The sequence below is a fragment of the Rhamphochromis longiceps genome, linkage group LG16 (genome assembly GCF_057381845.1).
Source record: "Rhamphochromis longiceps isolate RC_006_pf linkage group LG16, R_longiceps_female_GT1.1, whole genome shotgun sequence".
NCBI lineage: Eukaryota > Metazoa > Chordata > Actinopteri > Cichliformes > Cichlidae > Rhamphochromis > Rhamphochromis longiceps.
Window position 1 is genome coordinate 35,137,976 of NC_140572.1, and position 14,209 is coordinate 35,152,184.

The 14,209-nt window shown below is 40.9% G+C and overlaps 1 protein-coding gene across 7 annotated transcripts in view; it reads right to left on the reverse strand.

Moving 5' to 3' along the window:
• Window positions 1–6,298: 6,298 nt before the first annotated feature.
• The window catches only part of col18a1a (collagen type XVIII alpha 1 chain a), a 74,426-nt gene continuing 66,515 nt past the window's right edge, over window positions 6,299–14,209 (reverse strand). For 5 of the 7 annotated variants that reach the window (XM_085385452.1, XM_085385453.1, XM_085385450.1 and 2 more), the window contains 14 exons: window positions 14,051–14,122; window positions 13,310–13,384; window positions 13,187–13,211; window positions 12,737–12,790; window positions 11,329–11,363; window positions 11,122–11,244; window positions 10,878–11,022; window positions 10,612–10,676; window positions 9,155–9,283; window positions 8,973–9,005; window positions 8,566–8,895; window positions 7,968–8,165; window positions 7,747–7,862; window positions 6,299–7,634 (listed from right to left, as the gene is read on the reverse strand). In XM_085385452.1, coding sequence (XP_085241578.1) covers window positions 7,421–7,634; window positions 7,747–7,862; window positions 7,968–8,165; window positions 8,566–8,895; window positions 8,973–9,005; window positions 9,155–9,283; window positions 10,612–10,676; window positions 10,878–11,022; window positions 11,122–11,244; window positions 11,329–11,363; window positions 12,737–12,790; window positions 13,187–13,211; window positions 13,310–13,384; window positions 14,051–14,122 — 1,614 coding nt within the window. In that variant the 3' untranslated portion in view covers window positions 6,299–7,420. The remainder of the gene's footprint in view (window positions 7,635–7,746; window positions 7,863–7,967; window positions 8,166–8,565; window positions 8,896–8,972; window positions 9,006–9,154; window positions 9,284–10,611; window positions 10,677–10,877; window positions 11,023–11,121; window positions 11,245–11,328; window positions 11,364–12,736; window positions 12,791–13,186; window positions 13,212–13,309; window positions 13,385–14,050; window positions 14,123–14,209) is intronic. The other 2 variants (XM_085385455.1, XM_085385454.1) reach the window with 1 other exon arrangement.

Genomic DNA, 14,209 nt, shown 5'->3' on the forward strand with positions numbered 1-14,209 from the left:
TTGGATACTCTCAACCTTTTTTCTGAAGGCCTTACAGAGCTCTTTAGCTCTTAGCATGATGATGCCACACACTAAAGGAAAGAGAAGAGCAGACGCTAAATGCCAGACTTTTTAACTCATGAATACCTCTATAAAGAAGCATTATTCAAATGACTCTCATTCAGTTATCTTTGGCCGCAACATGACATCCTGGAAAATGTGTTTGCATCCTATCCAGGTCTGCAAGAAAAGGTATGCAAACATATTGCTCCTAATCTTAGAGGAATACGTGTGCATCACTTTAAAAAGTTCTCATTGATGGTCTTAGACTGCAGGTTGTAGGTCATTTCTTTGCTCTGTAGGATCAATCTTTGGTTACACAAACCAGTTCTCCAGTTGCTGCAGGTTCTAGTTACACTTACCTATGCAGTGCATCTCCAGAGAAGGAGAAGTACTACTATTACCAACTTCAGTCACACCCAGTGGATTTAGAGTCTGTCTGTCTGACTGTGGTGTGAGTAACTAGTGAGACTGCTGCATTTTGGATCACTGCATTACCAACCTAGCCAGAGAGCCACAGATGGTTAGCGGAGAACCAGCTGCTTCTTATTTTTGCAGTCAGGCTGAACGTCTTAGGTACTAGTTACCTGGTCCTCTTTCAGCTCTGCAGCCTCAGTGAGACACTGGAGTTGGATTATGTCCACAGGACGGGAAGCACACTGGAGAGACAGCTGAATGGTTTAGAGGATCTCCACAGAATTAATCTAGTCAGATGGTAGGGAAACCTGGGGAGGGAAGGGTTGGAGCTGGTGGTCAGCAGTGACTGAACTTTCAAAAATAAGAGCATGACTCCACGCCATTTCTGTGGGGTTAGGTTTGCAGCTGATTAAATTTCCCATAGGTGATAATATGAGTGTGAATTGTTGTATGTCTCTCTCTGGTATCCCTGGAATAGACTGGTGAAACCTGAATTGGATAAGCAGGAGAAGATGGATGGAGATGCCACTAGTTAATTGATTGATTGGGTCTGTGTCATTCTTTCATTTATTTAAAATAAATAAATAAATAAACTCTGTTTGGACAGACAATTTCCCAGTGGTTATGTTGTTAGCTTTTCACTTGGTTTTAGATTTTGTATATCCTTCAGAGGGTTTTGGAGGACATGTAAAGAAGAGCATCAAATCTGAATGACTCGGACACCTGAATAACCCTTTCAACTGTAATTAGTTGACAAATTTATCACTACACCTTTAATAGTGTTTCTGCAAAGCATTTAATTAGACTCGGAGAGGTCACCGAACTGTCATTGGGGTCAACCTGGTACGATTACTGTTTTGTAAGATTAATGGAACTATATTTGGATAACACGAGTCAGTGACTTACTTTATAAAAAATGATCCAAGCTCTTTGGAGAATTGGAGAAAAGGCATCACCAGGGTCAGACTCTGTGCATGTCTAGGGGCTGCAGGTTTCCAGTAGCACTGAAAATCAGTGGGGGCTGTCAATGCACTCACAAGTGCATTATAGTTTGTTTATACTGTATGTGCACAGCAAAAACATGACATCAAACACTCAGTTTAGTGGTGAATGAAACCCCAGAGTTTAACTTTCTCTGAAATGAATTCAAACAGGGATAGACTTTCTTAAAATAGTAATAATAATAATCATCTGTGTTGGCCTTTTGCTTGTGAAATGGCTGTTAGGCTTGGATATAAATGCATAAGTGCGTATCTGGAAAAAATAACCTCACGGTTATTTATCCCATCGACTGGGTTTTTTTCCACTCCTTTCATGACCACGACTATCCCTGTTAACAGCACATCCTGTAAAGGATCTCATGTATGCATGAATGTCTCTGAACATATACTGTGTGTGTGTGTGTGTGTGTGTGTGTGTGTGTGTGTGTGTGTGTGTGTGTGTGTGTGTGTGTGTGTGTGTGTGTGAGAGAGCGTGAGAGAGCGTGAGAGAGCGTGAGAGGAAGAGACATAAAAAATTCATTAGAAGATGGAAAGAGATGTCACATCGAATATGTACCCAGCTGCACCGACGACCACGGGCAGTGAGCTGTGTAAGGTTGGCGTGGTAGCAGCGAACACGGCGCCGCAGACCTGACCTGAGTGAATTCTAAATTATGCCATCACGGAAGTACAAAATTGGAAGCTTGATAAACCGAGCAAAATGTTTATTTTTATCTATAGTAGCTACACCATCGTTTATTTAAAGGAGAAGTCTGAAAAGCTTTACGGCTCTTCGGAAATTAACAAAGAGTAATTATATTATCCGTGAGCTGCTACAGTTTGGCTGAGAGTTTTTGGCATGAGCTGAAGTCTTCTCTTCCCTCGCTGCTGCCAAGCGACATTTTCATTTAGAGGAAAGAAAAAGGAAAACATAAAAAATGCATTAAAGCAAGAGCACGGGCACAAATTGCATTAATTAAAATGCATCAACTCAATATAGGCAATCACTAATAAAAAGTCAGTACAAGGCAGTGTGACATATCAATCTGCTTTGCTTAAAAAACATCCAGGCTGTTGAGACTGATTGATTGATGGGCCCTACTTTGATGCTGAACTATACTTCCTAGTGACAAAAGTCATCAGAGCAACATACCTGGATCAGTGTAAAAGACAGCAAAGGTATGATGATGTGGTCAAAGCCTTCATCTCCACAATGCCAGGAATATCCACTGGAGATAACATCATCCTCATCAAATATTTAAAGACGAGATGTAAAAAAAAAAAAAAAGACTTAAATGCCAGAAGATTCACAAGGGGATTTAAAGACAGGAAGAGTGTTACTCATTATCTATCTAGATGTCAGTGAGATGTGAAAGCCTCATAGAACGCTTTAAGTACTGAGATGCAACACAAATGTAACGTCACATCTCCTTATTACCCTTTAAATATGTTGATCGAGAATGCATTAAAACTAATAAAAGTAAAGCCACACATTTACTGATAGTGTATAAGTACAATAGTCTTTTTATACATATTTATTTCCTGTGTGCTGCTGAGGTTGTTACACCACCAAACAAAGGCATCTCTTCTCTGAGAACACACTGGAAGAAACTAAGTGGCTATGGCACCGCGCTGTTTAGATATTGTTAGATTTGGGTTAAAGTGACAGTGAGTCACCGCCAATGGATAAACACCACCCAGAGATCTGACAACTGTGGCTTTTCGCTTCCTCCGCCAATGTAATTAAGTCCCCCAATATCTGGTTGTCACCTTGTTGTATCATTACTGTTGCTGGATCATTTCACTGTACTTACTTATTACTTAGTGCCCACTAAATATAGCTGTCCTCAGGCAGCTGGTGCGATAGCACATTGCAGCTGTGGGTTATTACATCCTAACCACCCCCTCCCACTCTAACCTTACTTAGACTTCAATAATATGCCACTCTGTGAGTTTTGTTGGGGGGGGGTTTTCCTCAAGATTTACTCTGTCAAGGACATTGTGGACAGGAGTTATGATGCTAGTTTATTTTTCTTTCATCTGGGGACACTGCTGTGACACTGAGCCCCCCAGTCAATTAATATAAGCCTTATAGCACTCTTAAAGCTTCAATGCTTAAGATTTGATGGAATTGAGTGGGAAGTTGCTGCATTTACTGATTATTTTTAGGATATCCCTAACATCTTATTATGGGGTGGGCGAATGGATAAGTTTGGGCCTTGATTCTTCAATGACACGCTGTGACAGATGATGCCTTCCAGCTCCTACTATTTAATCCTGACTTCTGTGAGAGTTTCTAAAAAATATAAAACTTGACAGAAACTGACCCCAAAGTTTGTGCAATGCACACTGGCTTGTCTGTCCAAAAAACTGTCTTGTTTTGTGTGAATCACCACAGGAAGTGATTCACTATAACACATTTATCAGTCTGAAAATGTAGCCGATACCAAAGTGTTGCTAAAGTACATAGTGATGAGCTCAGAGAACTGAGCCCAACGCCTGCAGTAGTTCAGTAAATGATGCATAGCTTCTTTCTTTAATTAAATGGAGGTCTTTCAGTTAACTGTTAGTTTAGTTGCTGGTAGTTGGTTTAAGGCAGGGGTGGGGGAATGCCAGGCCTCAAGGGTCGATGTCCTGCAGGTTTTAGATGTGTCCTTGATCCAATACAGATGATTTAAATGGCTAACTTAACATGTCTTGAAGTACTCCAGAGACCTGGTAATGAACTAATCATTTGATTCAGGTGTGTTGACCCAGGATGAGATCTAAAACCTGCAGGACATCGGCCCTTGAGGCCTGGAGTCCTTGGAAGTTACATGGAACACTATTGTGTTCCATGTAACTTCAGGCTGTGTGTGTGTGCGCGTGCATGTATGTATGTATTGGTTGCATTAGGAGATTTGACTGGGCAACACAGTGTCAATAATGATAATGAGCAAATGGCCTGTTGCCATCACTTGCACGGCTAGTGCGTGGTGGCTATTCAATCGACCCATCGGCTCAAAAGTGTATTGGGTACCTGTGTATAGAACTTTGAAGAGTTCGGATGTGTTATCTGAGTCTGTTAAGCTCATTAAACAAGTTGCTGTAGGGTTTCCAGGATCTCGTGCATAAATATGCACACCACATTAAATATGTTTGAGGCAAACCCACCATCTTCACTGCAGGTTTTTATCATGACATGTAAGGAAAGATTTTGACAAATAACTGTTTCTTGAAATTTGGTGCGTGACTTTGACAGCATCAAATGTAGTAGCTTACTTTTGGAAATCTTTGTGGTCCTAGGCAGGAGAGCTCTAGTTCTAAGCCAGTGCTTTTGTCAAGGGCACTTTGAAGGAGAATTAATCCCTAACCTATCGTTCCTAGAGATGACCTGTACACAGCAGTGAGAAGACATGCTGCCCATATGTTTTAGCCGAATCTTTTACTTTTGCCATGCCACGTGATCTAGGTTTGTAGGTGTTTTACCTTAAACTTCTCATTTTAAAGTAACTACCAATTTAGGTCAACTCTGAGTAATTTGAATAATCTTCTTAATCAAATATTATCTTTAACACCTCCTAACTTTGAGGAAGAGCTTTAAGAGAATTTCATAAGCCATCACAAATGACTGGTGACCTACTTCAGTCCTTTAAAATCTCCCTTTCTCATAAAACTACAGCCAATGTCTCCATGACTGAGTGGCAGTTTTATTTGGAAACAAGTCAGGCTTGTCATGCTGAAGCAAGTTTGTACCACCAGTGCTTGAGCTAGTTAAGACCAGTCTGTGGTATTAGTATTAGTCTTAGTATTGCAGTACACCCACACTAGCCACTTTAAGTATAGCTTGTTACCTACTTTCACTGCCTGAATTTTTCAAGGCACAGACTTTAGTCCATACTGACATGACAACATCACACAGTTCCAGCAGATACATACATCCTTGATGTCACTCTTCCTTTTCATCACATCCCAAAGGTACTCTATTATCTTGAGATCTAGTGACTATGGAGGACATTTGAGTACAAAGAAGAAGCTGTTCAAGAAACCACTTTGAGATGATTGGAGTTTTGGAACATGACATCAGAAGTTAGGGACATTCTAGCCATAAAAAGATGGAAATAATCAGCAACAATACTAAAGTATGCTGTGCTATAATTCTCAGTTAGGGTACTAAGGGCCCAAAATGTGCAGTGAAAGTAGCATCCATACTATCACACCACCAGCAGCACTCTGAACAGTTTAATTAAGGAAGAATTTATTTAGTTTTTCTTCAGTGATGGTTACTCCAAATTCTGACCCTACCATCCAAATGTCGAAGCAGAAATTAAGAGTCATCAGGCCAGGCAACATTTTTCCAGTCGTCTGTTGTTCCATTAGGTGAGTGTGTGCAAGCTGGTACCTCAATTTCCTATTTTTAACTGATGGGAATGGTACCTTGTGTGGACTTCTACTGATGTAGCCCATCTGCTTCAAGGTTTAACCTGTTGTGTGTCCAGAGATGCTCTTCTACATATGTTGGTTATTTAAGTTGCTGACAGTCTACACATCAACAATGCATTTTCTTATCTGAAGAACTGCTGTTCACTGGACATTTTGTGTTTCCCTGTTATGGACCTGTCCAGAGTGTAGCATGCCTCTTACCCTATGACAGCTGGGATAGGCTCGAGTCTTTTTTTTTTTTTTTTTTTTTAGTTAAGTAAAATATTTCTCTATAAATTTTCAAGTTTTACTAGATGGCGTATGATCAAAGTGTTAAAAGGGCATTAATTGTTGCTGGATAATCTGATTTGTGGTAATGTTGAGGGCTCAAGGTCATGGCTCTGACTTCCAGAGAAGAATTCAACACGGTGTACAGATTTGTGTACAATACATGACATTACTGGTTGAAAAAAAGACTTTAATTCAGTGCCTGGGAGAAACAGTACAGCACAGTTATAATAATAAAACAATCCCCCCCACTGATATCCACAGGTTTGTTTCAGACAGCGGTAGCATTAATGCCGTTACTCTCTGCAATTCAAGACAAGGCCAAAAAAAAAAAGTTATTCCGGTTTTCCGCTTCCTGAGACAGCAATCACTCCAACAAAGATTAGCAGCAAGCTAATCATTTCCAGCTTAATCGCTGATAGGCTTTTATAGGGTGGAAAGACGAAAAGGGGGAAATAATCACTTTAGAATCATCAGGCTCAATTTCTATGAGAAGGAATCTTGCCCTCTGGATACATGATTATTCATAACAGGAGTGTCGTGACCTGGGCAAAAACTGTTCTAATGCTCGGCTATCACCAGAACAAGTAAAAACGAAGTATGAGCTTATTGTGTAAAGCTTTTCCGTGTGTGTAGTAAGGCACAGGCTCTTTACAGAAATTTTTTTTTTTAAATGTTCCATATTTTGTAGATTATAAATGAGGGTATTTAGCATTTTTTAATTTTCCATTCTTTTATACTTACATAACTTCATTTAAAAATAAATATCTATTATCTTATTTCAATTTAAAATAGTCCTTAAAAGTTTGCTGTACCCCATCACAACCCACAATTCCAAACAAGAAATGTTGAAATCATCAATACCTATGTTATGGAGAAAAAAAATGGATATAGCATTTTTAACAAAAGGTAAGACACTGATAACATAAAAAAAACAAATTAAAAACATGTAATATACAGAATTTTTAAAAAGGGCTAAAATTTGAGAAGGCTTTTAGCTTCTCTGCTGTTGTTCTGCCCCTTGAAGAAAATATGTGCCAATGCCCCCGAGAAAAGGGACCAACACCCCTCGGTTTAACCCATCTCTTTGGCGTGTATGGAGGGGAGGAGCAGACAATGCAAAGTCTCCCTGCCGGGCGAAGTGCCGCTGGGCCAGTTCATTGGACGCCACATGTTCACAAGCTGTGTTATCAGGGAATTAAGAACAAAACATGTCTGTTTGGATGTAAAATGGATGTTTAGCTAGGGCCCAGAATTATGACAAAAAATTTTTTAAAAAGCAGGAGAATGGACATTTATTTTTTGGAGGGTGATGTGAAGGCGTTCTCAATGCAAAGGACGATGTAGGAGCCGGAGCAGCTGCTAGGGCTTTGCTGCAAGAGGTGGCCGCTATGTAGTGATGATGCCAGACCAGTCACAGCGTGGTCGCCAGTTCGCCACGTTTCGCAGTACTGGTCTGTTTGCCGGTGGCCTTTCTTGCTTGATCCGTGCCAGACCATTTTTTCAGGCCTGGAGGTGATTAAGAACAAAAGATTGCAAATAAGCAAAAGAAACGAAAGCTGGTTAACAACCGCATGCTGGTGTTAAATATATTTATTTTTTGGGGGGTACAAAGACTCACCAAGCGCTATCCCTGAGGATGTCTCTACCATCAAAGGAGTAGATTGGTACGTTTTCCCTCATTTTGCTGGCATTGTCACCAAAGAGAGAGTCCCAACTGCTAAACAACACTTGGTTCTGCAAGGAAAAAGAAAAATAACATTTAACATAGTGACTTTATTCAGTTTTTCAGAAAGATGGTGTCAGTCATGCAGCTGTCCTTGTTGGAATGTTGGGTCTTACCTTGAGGTTTACTATGGGGACGCTGTCCCTGTCCGACCTGCGGACGATGGTGTAGAGGTCTTGAAGCTTAGAGGACAGGAAGGCTCTAAATGTTCCCTTCAGGCCGATAGCACGAGCCTGCTGGAAGCACAGGAAGTCTGCCCCACGAATCCCTCGCATGTTACCGGTGTGAGGGCTGTTCAAGGCGATGAGATGCAGCTGATAAAGACAGATTCACAAGAAGAAAATCACACAAATTTTCATTTTACTTCAACTGTGGAACAACTTAAGATGTTTTACAAAGGTCAGGGCTTTACATGATTAATGGTTTATATCAGTATCTAAGTAACGTAACGTCTCCTGGGCTGGGTTTCACAGCCTATGGAAGTGGCAGCTAGAATCCTCTATCAGATAATAATGGGATAACATTCCTCTCCCAAAAGTCAAGCAATTAAGCTCCTCAGTTCCCAAATGTCTGCCGACTGTTGTTAAAAGAAGAAGGGATTCTACATAATATTGTTTTGTTTTTATGATTTTCATTTTAGGCAAGCTAGCTAGTTTTCATCCCTATGTAAGGTAAATTAATATTTATTATATTTTTGAGCTTTTGAGTATCCACTTTACTCACGCCTGATCCCTGTATGTCGAAATGGCCAGCAGGCTCCAGCACAGGAGGGACGGGTTGTCTTTGAGGAGTGACAGGGAATCTGCTTTCCGTCTGCTGGTTGGCAAATCTTCCATCGGTATGGCCTGTGTGTGTCTGGTCTGGGAATCTGGGATCATACTTTGGAAAGTAACGGGGGTCTGCGGGTGTGGGTGCTGGAGGTTCAATGGGTTTTATCAAAGTGAAACCCTCAGAGTAATGGCCTGCTCTGTTGTTTTGGGACTGGTCCTGCGACTGCGGGTACAGAATCACAGGTGGAGGTTGGACTTCTGCCACCTCATTCTCCTTTGTGTGAAAATAGAAGAAATAATTAAGTCATATGAACGTTACAACATTTTATTTCATGGTTCTGTGAAACTTACCAGATCTCTGAAGAAAGGATTGTACTCTCCAAGCTGAAAGGAGAGGAATCAACCATTTAGTGTCGCTTTACATTAAGTTTTTCATATGTTATAAACTAGTGATACATTATAATAGTGTAAACTGGTTTTAAAGTTGATTTTATCAAATTCAAAGCACTGCACTGAAAAGTAGATAAAAGTACCATGACTTGCCGCACTCCATCGCGTACTCTCAAATAAAGGTCTGCTCTGTCTATGATGTAGATGAGGCTGCCCTCTTCCTGACGTCTGGCCATAGCAATCATTGTGTCATATGATCTCAAAGCTGTCACCTGCACATACACACAAAAAAGACCACCATACATCAGACATATATATTTAAGAAAAATTACAAACGGTACAGTGCGTGCTGGCGGGCAGGGGCAGAGACCGTGGCGGACTGATCTCTACTAAAACTAGCAAGTGCTAGTGCTTGAGGTTGAGAGGTACTGGCTAGATATAGTTGGGCTCATGTCAACACACGACTTAGGCAGAGATTTGACAGCATTCCAGGGACACTGAGGACATTGAGTCCGAATGGACCATGTTCAGCACCTCCATTGCTGAAGCTGCTGCACTGAGCTGTGGCTGAAGTGGTTGGTGCCTGTTGTCTTAGTGGTAAACCCAAACCAGACAGTGGACACCGGAAGTCAAATTAACCATCAGGCTGAAGGCCTGACTAAGCTTATCTGGCCTGTGGGACTTCGGAGGCAGCCAATAGGTACTAACAGGCAAAGTGGAACGCGGCTCGGGCAGTGGCTGAAGCAAAACTGGGGTGTGGGAGGAGTTCAGAGAGGCCATGGAAAAAGGCTTTTGGACTGCCTCAGAGATTCTGCTGAACCATCAGGTGACTCAGAAGGGGAAAGCAGTGCTCTACCTGCACTGTATGTAGTGCAGGTGGAGTAGTGCTGACTTTAAAGATATTTCTGCTTGGTGGAAGGAATTGTTCGAAGATCTCCTTAATCCCAGTGACACGTCTTCGGTAGAGGAGCAGAGTCCCGGGATGAGGGGGACGGCTCACACTGGGGGTGAAGTCACTGGGGCAGTTAAACAACTCCTTAGTGGCAGGTTCCTGGAGGTTGATGAGCTTCACACTGAGTTCCTGAATGTTTTAAATGTTGCAGTGCTGTCTTGGTTGACACGCCTCTACAATGTTGTGTGGAGATCAGGGGTGGTACCTTTGGATTGGCAGACTGGGGTGGTGTTTCCCATCTTTACGAAAGGGGACCGGAGGTTGTTCTCCAGCTATGGGGGGATCACACTCCTCAGCCTACCTGGGAAAGTCTATGCCAGGGTGCTGAAAAGGTGAGTCTGTCCATTAGTGAACCTCAGATACAGGAGAAACAATAGGGTTTTCATTCGGGCAATAAGTCGGACTTGTTCCCAGTGGGTAATGGACTCTGCCAGGGAGGAGGTGGCTAGGGAGAGGGAGGTCTGGGCTTCTCTGCTTAGGTTGCTGCCCCCGCAACCCAACCCTTGGATAAGCGGAAGACGATGGATGGATATATGAATGGGTGGGTACAAAAAATAAATCAAAAACTGCCATTCTGCAGATAAATGAATTTTGTGAATTCAGAGTCTTGTGATGGAGCCATGATTAAAATTCAGTGATAGTACTCACTCCAGAGGATGGTCCAGGAGCTCCAGGTGGCCCAGGTGGGCCAGGAGGACCAGGGACACTGACAGCTTACATATATAAAAAAAAAATTAGAAACAGAAGTGCAATTTATCTCCAGTATTCAACCAGTAAAGTGCATTCAGTAAGATTAAGATGTGGCTACCTGTAAACAATTCAGATTTACAGGTTAAAACCTGTAAATCTGAATTGTTTTTTTCCCCAATAAAGAAGTGTCTTTTTTTTCTTTTTTTGTGGAAAAAGACACTTACGATAATTGGGACGATATGATCCTGAAAGGGTCCCCGGGGGTCCAGGTGGTCCTGGAGGACCTGGACGACCATCATAACCAATTCCTGGTGGCCCTGTTGGTCCAGATGGTCCAGGTGGCCCAATTATAGAATCTCCCTTTGGACCCTAATGTGGAAAAGAAAATCAGAAATTTCTGGAATATCACATCTAGATCGGGGCCAAATGTTTTTTGGTTGTATTAACAAATAAGGTCTCAGAACTCACTGGGAGGCCAGGTGGTCCTGGAGGTCCTTGGACTCCTCCAAATCGAGGGTCATAATATCCACCACCGGGCTCTCCTTTTTCTCCCTTGACACCTGATTCTCCACGCTCTCCCTTCAGTTCATTCTGTCAGAAGAAGTTCAACTTTGTTTGTTGATGAAGAAGAAATAAACTAAAAAAAATGACTGGAGTAACAATGAGCTAGCTTACCCTCAATGTGTAGATATCAACATTAGGGGATGCTCCTGGGGAAAAAAAAAAGATGCTTTAGTGAAGCAGTTGTGTAGCGTGCTGGATATGCAGCATTATAGTTGTGCTGACAGTTCATGATCTCGGGGATCAACAATGGTCAGTGTGATCACAAAGACATGTAATTCACATGTACGAATTTCAGGCTTTAGCACTATAGTTCAACTTTTCAGGTGCTAGTAGATCAGCTGGTAAATCAAATGAAACTGTTTCACTGCCCCACGCCATTGTAATCCTCAGAGAGCAGGGTAGTTGTTTAAGAATCAAAATGAAGGAGAAGGTAATCATTGCAGTGAGTAATCACAGTGTTTTACACGAGCAGTCTGTGTCATACTAAGGGCCAATCAAACAGCTGGTTAGCATGTCAACGTTTAGCTGTCATCCCTGTGAGATTTTGCCAACAAATATACCCCCGCAAATGTCACACATGCCCACCTTCAAGTGTTGAAACAATGACCACGTGTGAGTCTTTCCTTATAAAATTTATTTTTCCATTAATGCATTCAGTCAATACTACCAGTATATTTGGATCCAGATTAGGGAGGTCAACAAGTCGACTAATCATCGCTGTTGTCACTAGTTGATACCAGACGTACTAGTCATTTAATCTAATTGTTAAAATATTAATTGATGCCCAAAGCCAGAAAATTAATGTCTCCTAAAAAATTTTTTGTAGCCATCTGCCATCAGATTGTTGTTGAGAAAAGCCATAAATCTGTTAGCAGAGTTTTTGTTAAAACTATTATTGCAGGTTCAATTGGCAGAAATTAGCTTTCTCCAAAAGGTGGATGGGCTCTCTCCCACCTGTGATAGGGTGAGGAGTTCAGTTAACTGGGTGCTGTTCAGAGTAGAGGACGCAATAAATGGTTTAAAATGCCTTTGTTAGTTTTTGATATTTTCAATTAAACAGTTCTCAAATTTAACCTAAATCTGAGTGTTTCTTAGTCTTAGACTAGTCGGTTAGTCGACTAAGAAATTAGTCACCAGGAACAACTCTAATCCAGATTATTTGTGTTGCACTTATTCAGATTTTACTATTGCTGGGTTAGTAGTAAACGCGCATTTACAGACAACAGCTGCAATCTGCAGCTGTTGTCTTTCTCACCCTTATATCCAAAGCAATCACTAGGAGGTTTTTGGTGTAGCACCTTCTTTGTATGTGATTTCACTTATTGAGAGCCAGAAACTTCCGGGAACTATTCCCAACCAATCGCAGATTACACACTTCCCTCGCAGTATAGCACATAACTCTTTAAGCAGTATATGCACGACTTTACGTGAGAAACGTCAACAGAAAAGATTGCACAACCCTTTACAATCATAAAGGAATGAAATTTCATTTATTCTTAATTCAAAAATGAGGATTTACCTGGGATCCCTGGAAGTCCAGTCTCACCACGCTCCCCTTTTTCTCCTTTAATTGCTACAACACAAAATACAAAGTTTTTCACATTACAAAATTACTCATAGCTCTCTGCAGGTTTAAATATCATTGAACCCTTGAAAGCCATGTGCTCTACTGCCAGTGACTTCTTCATTCTTTTTTTTCAAATCTAGACTTGAAAGCTTAATCTCCTGACAGTGGAGTGTATATCCTTTGCAGGCTGAAGGAGCAGAACTGAAATTAAATTCATAGATTGCACTGTTTATCTCTGCAGACACTTTGAACCCTTTAAAAATCCTTCCTCCTTTCCCCTCCCATATTTACTGAACCTCTCTACTGTGATCCTTCTTTTTGATTAATTTAATCTGACCATATATTTTTGTAATGTATTTATTTTTACACACTAAAACAATAAAACAAGTGAAGATGACATACCTGGATAATTCCTTTCATCATAGCGCTGTTAACAGAAGGGAAACAATCAACAACAACAACAGAGGAAAATAATCGGTAGGGAAGATGAGACATGACCAGATTTTTGGGAAGCTGTGTACTCACATTGAAACGGTCTAAAGGACTGGCTGGGCTAGGGGGTCCTGGTGGCCCAGGTGGTCCTGGAGGGCCAGGCACTCCCTAATGAAAACAAAGATATTCAATATTTTTGGAGGACTCAATAATTTTGTGAGTTTAATATAACTGACTGTAAAGCTTTGGCTGGGATTAAATGTGGCCACTCTTGGAGAAATGTGTTTGGCAACATAACATTTGGCATTTAAAAACAAAAGAAGAGTAGAGTAGGTTGTTTTGTGTGAGGAAAGAAGTGCAGCTCTTTTTTAATGAATCACAAGTTGCTTTAGTAATGCTTAGCTAAATGAAAGTTCACTTGAATGCAGTATTTAGAACCTAAGGTGTCATTGTTGAATTTAGTTTCATTAAAAGATTAAAAAACAGAGCTAACAAATTAATGATGCTCAGTATATGTTTAGTTATGAAAGCTAAAACCAAAAAAATAGAAAAGGGGGAAAAAAGACTTACATATTTGTTGGGGTTAAAAAAAACTTTTATAATGTGCTAAAATTAACCTTTTAAGTTGAAAGTGACTCTGTATTTACACTCAGTGTCAAGAGTTCTGTGTGATTGCCAGTTGTGTTTTAAAGTGACCTTTAACATGGGAGCAGGGAAGTCACACAATGCCTGTAAAATACAGGCTTGAGGGATGTAAAGTAAGCCAATGTCATCAAACCATCTTTGCTGCTAAGCCTCCCAAGCTAAGGTATTGATAATAGTATTAATACTTACAGGGTAGCCAAAGCCAGATCCAACCCCTGGCTCTCCTTTCTCACCCTTATATCCATTTATCCCAGGACGACCCTGAAGGGAGAAAGTTATTGATTTATTTGTCTTTTGTTGAACTTGGACAATAGAAACAAAAAGATAAAAACCACACTAAGGTCAAAA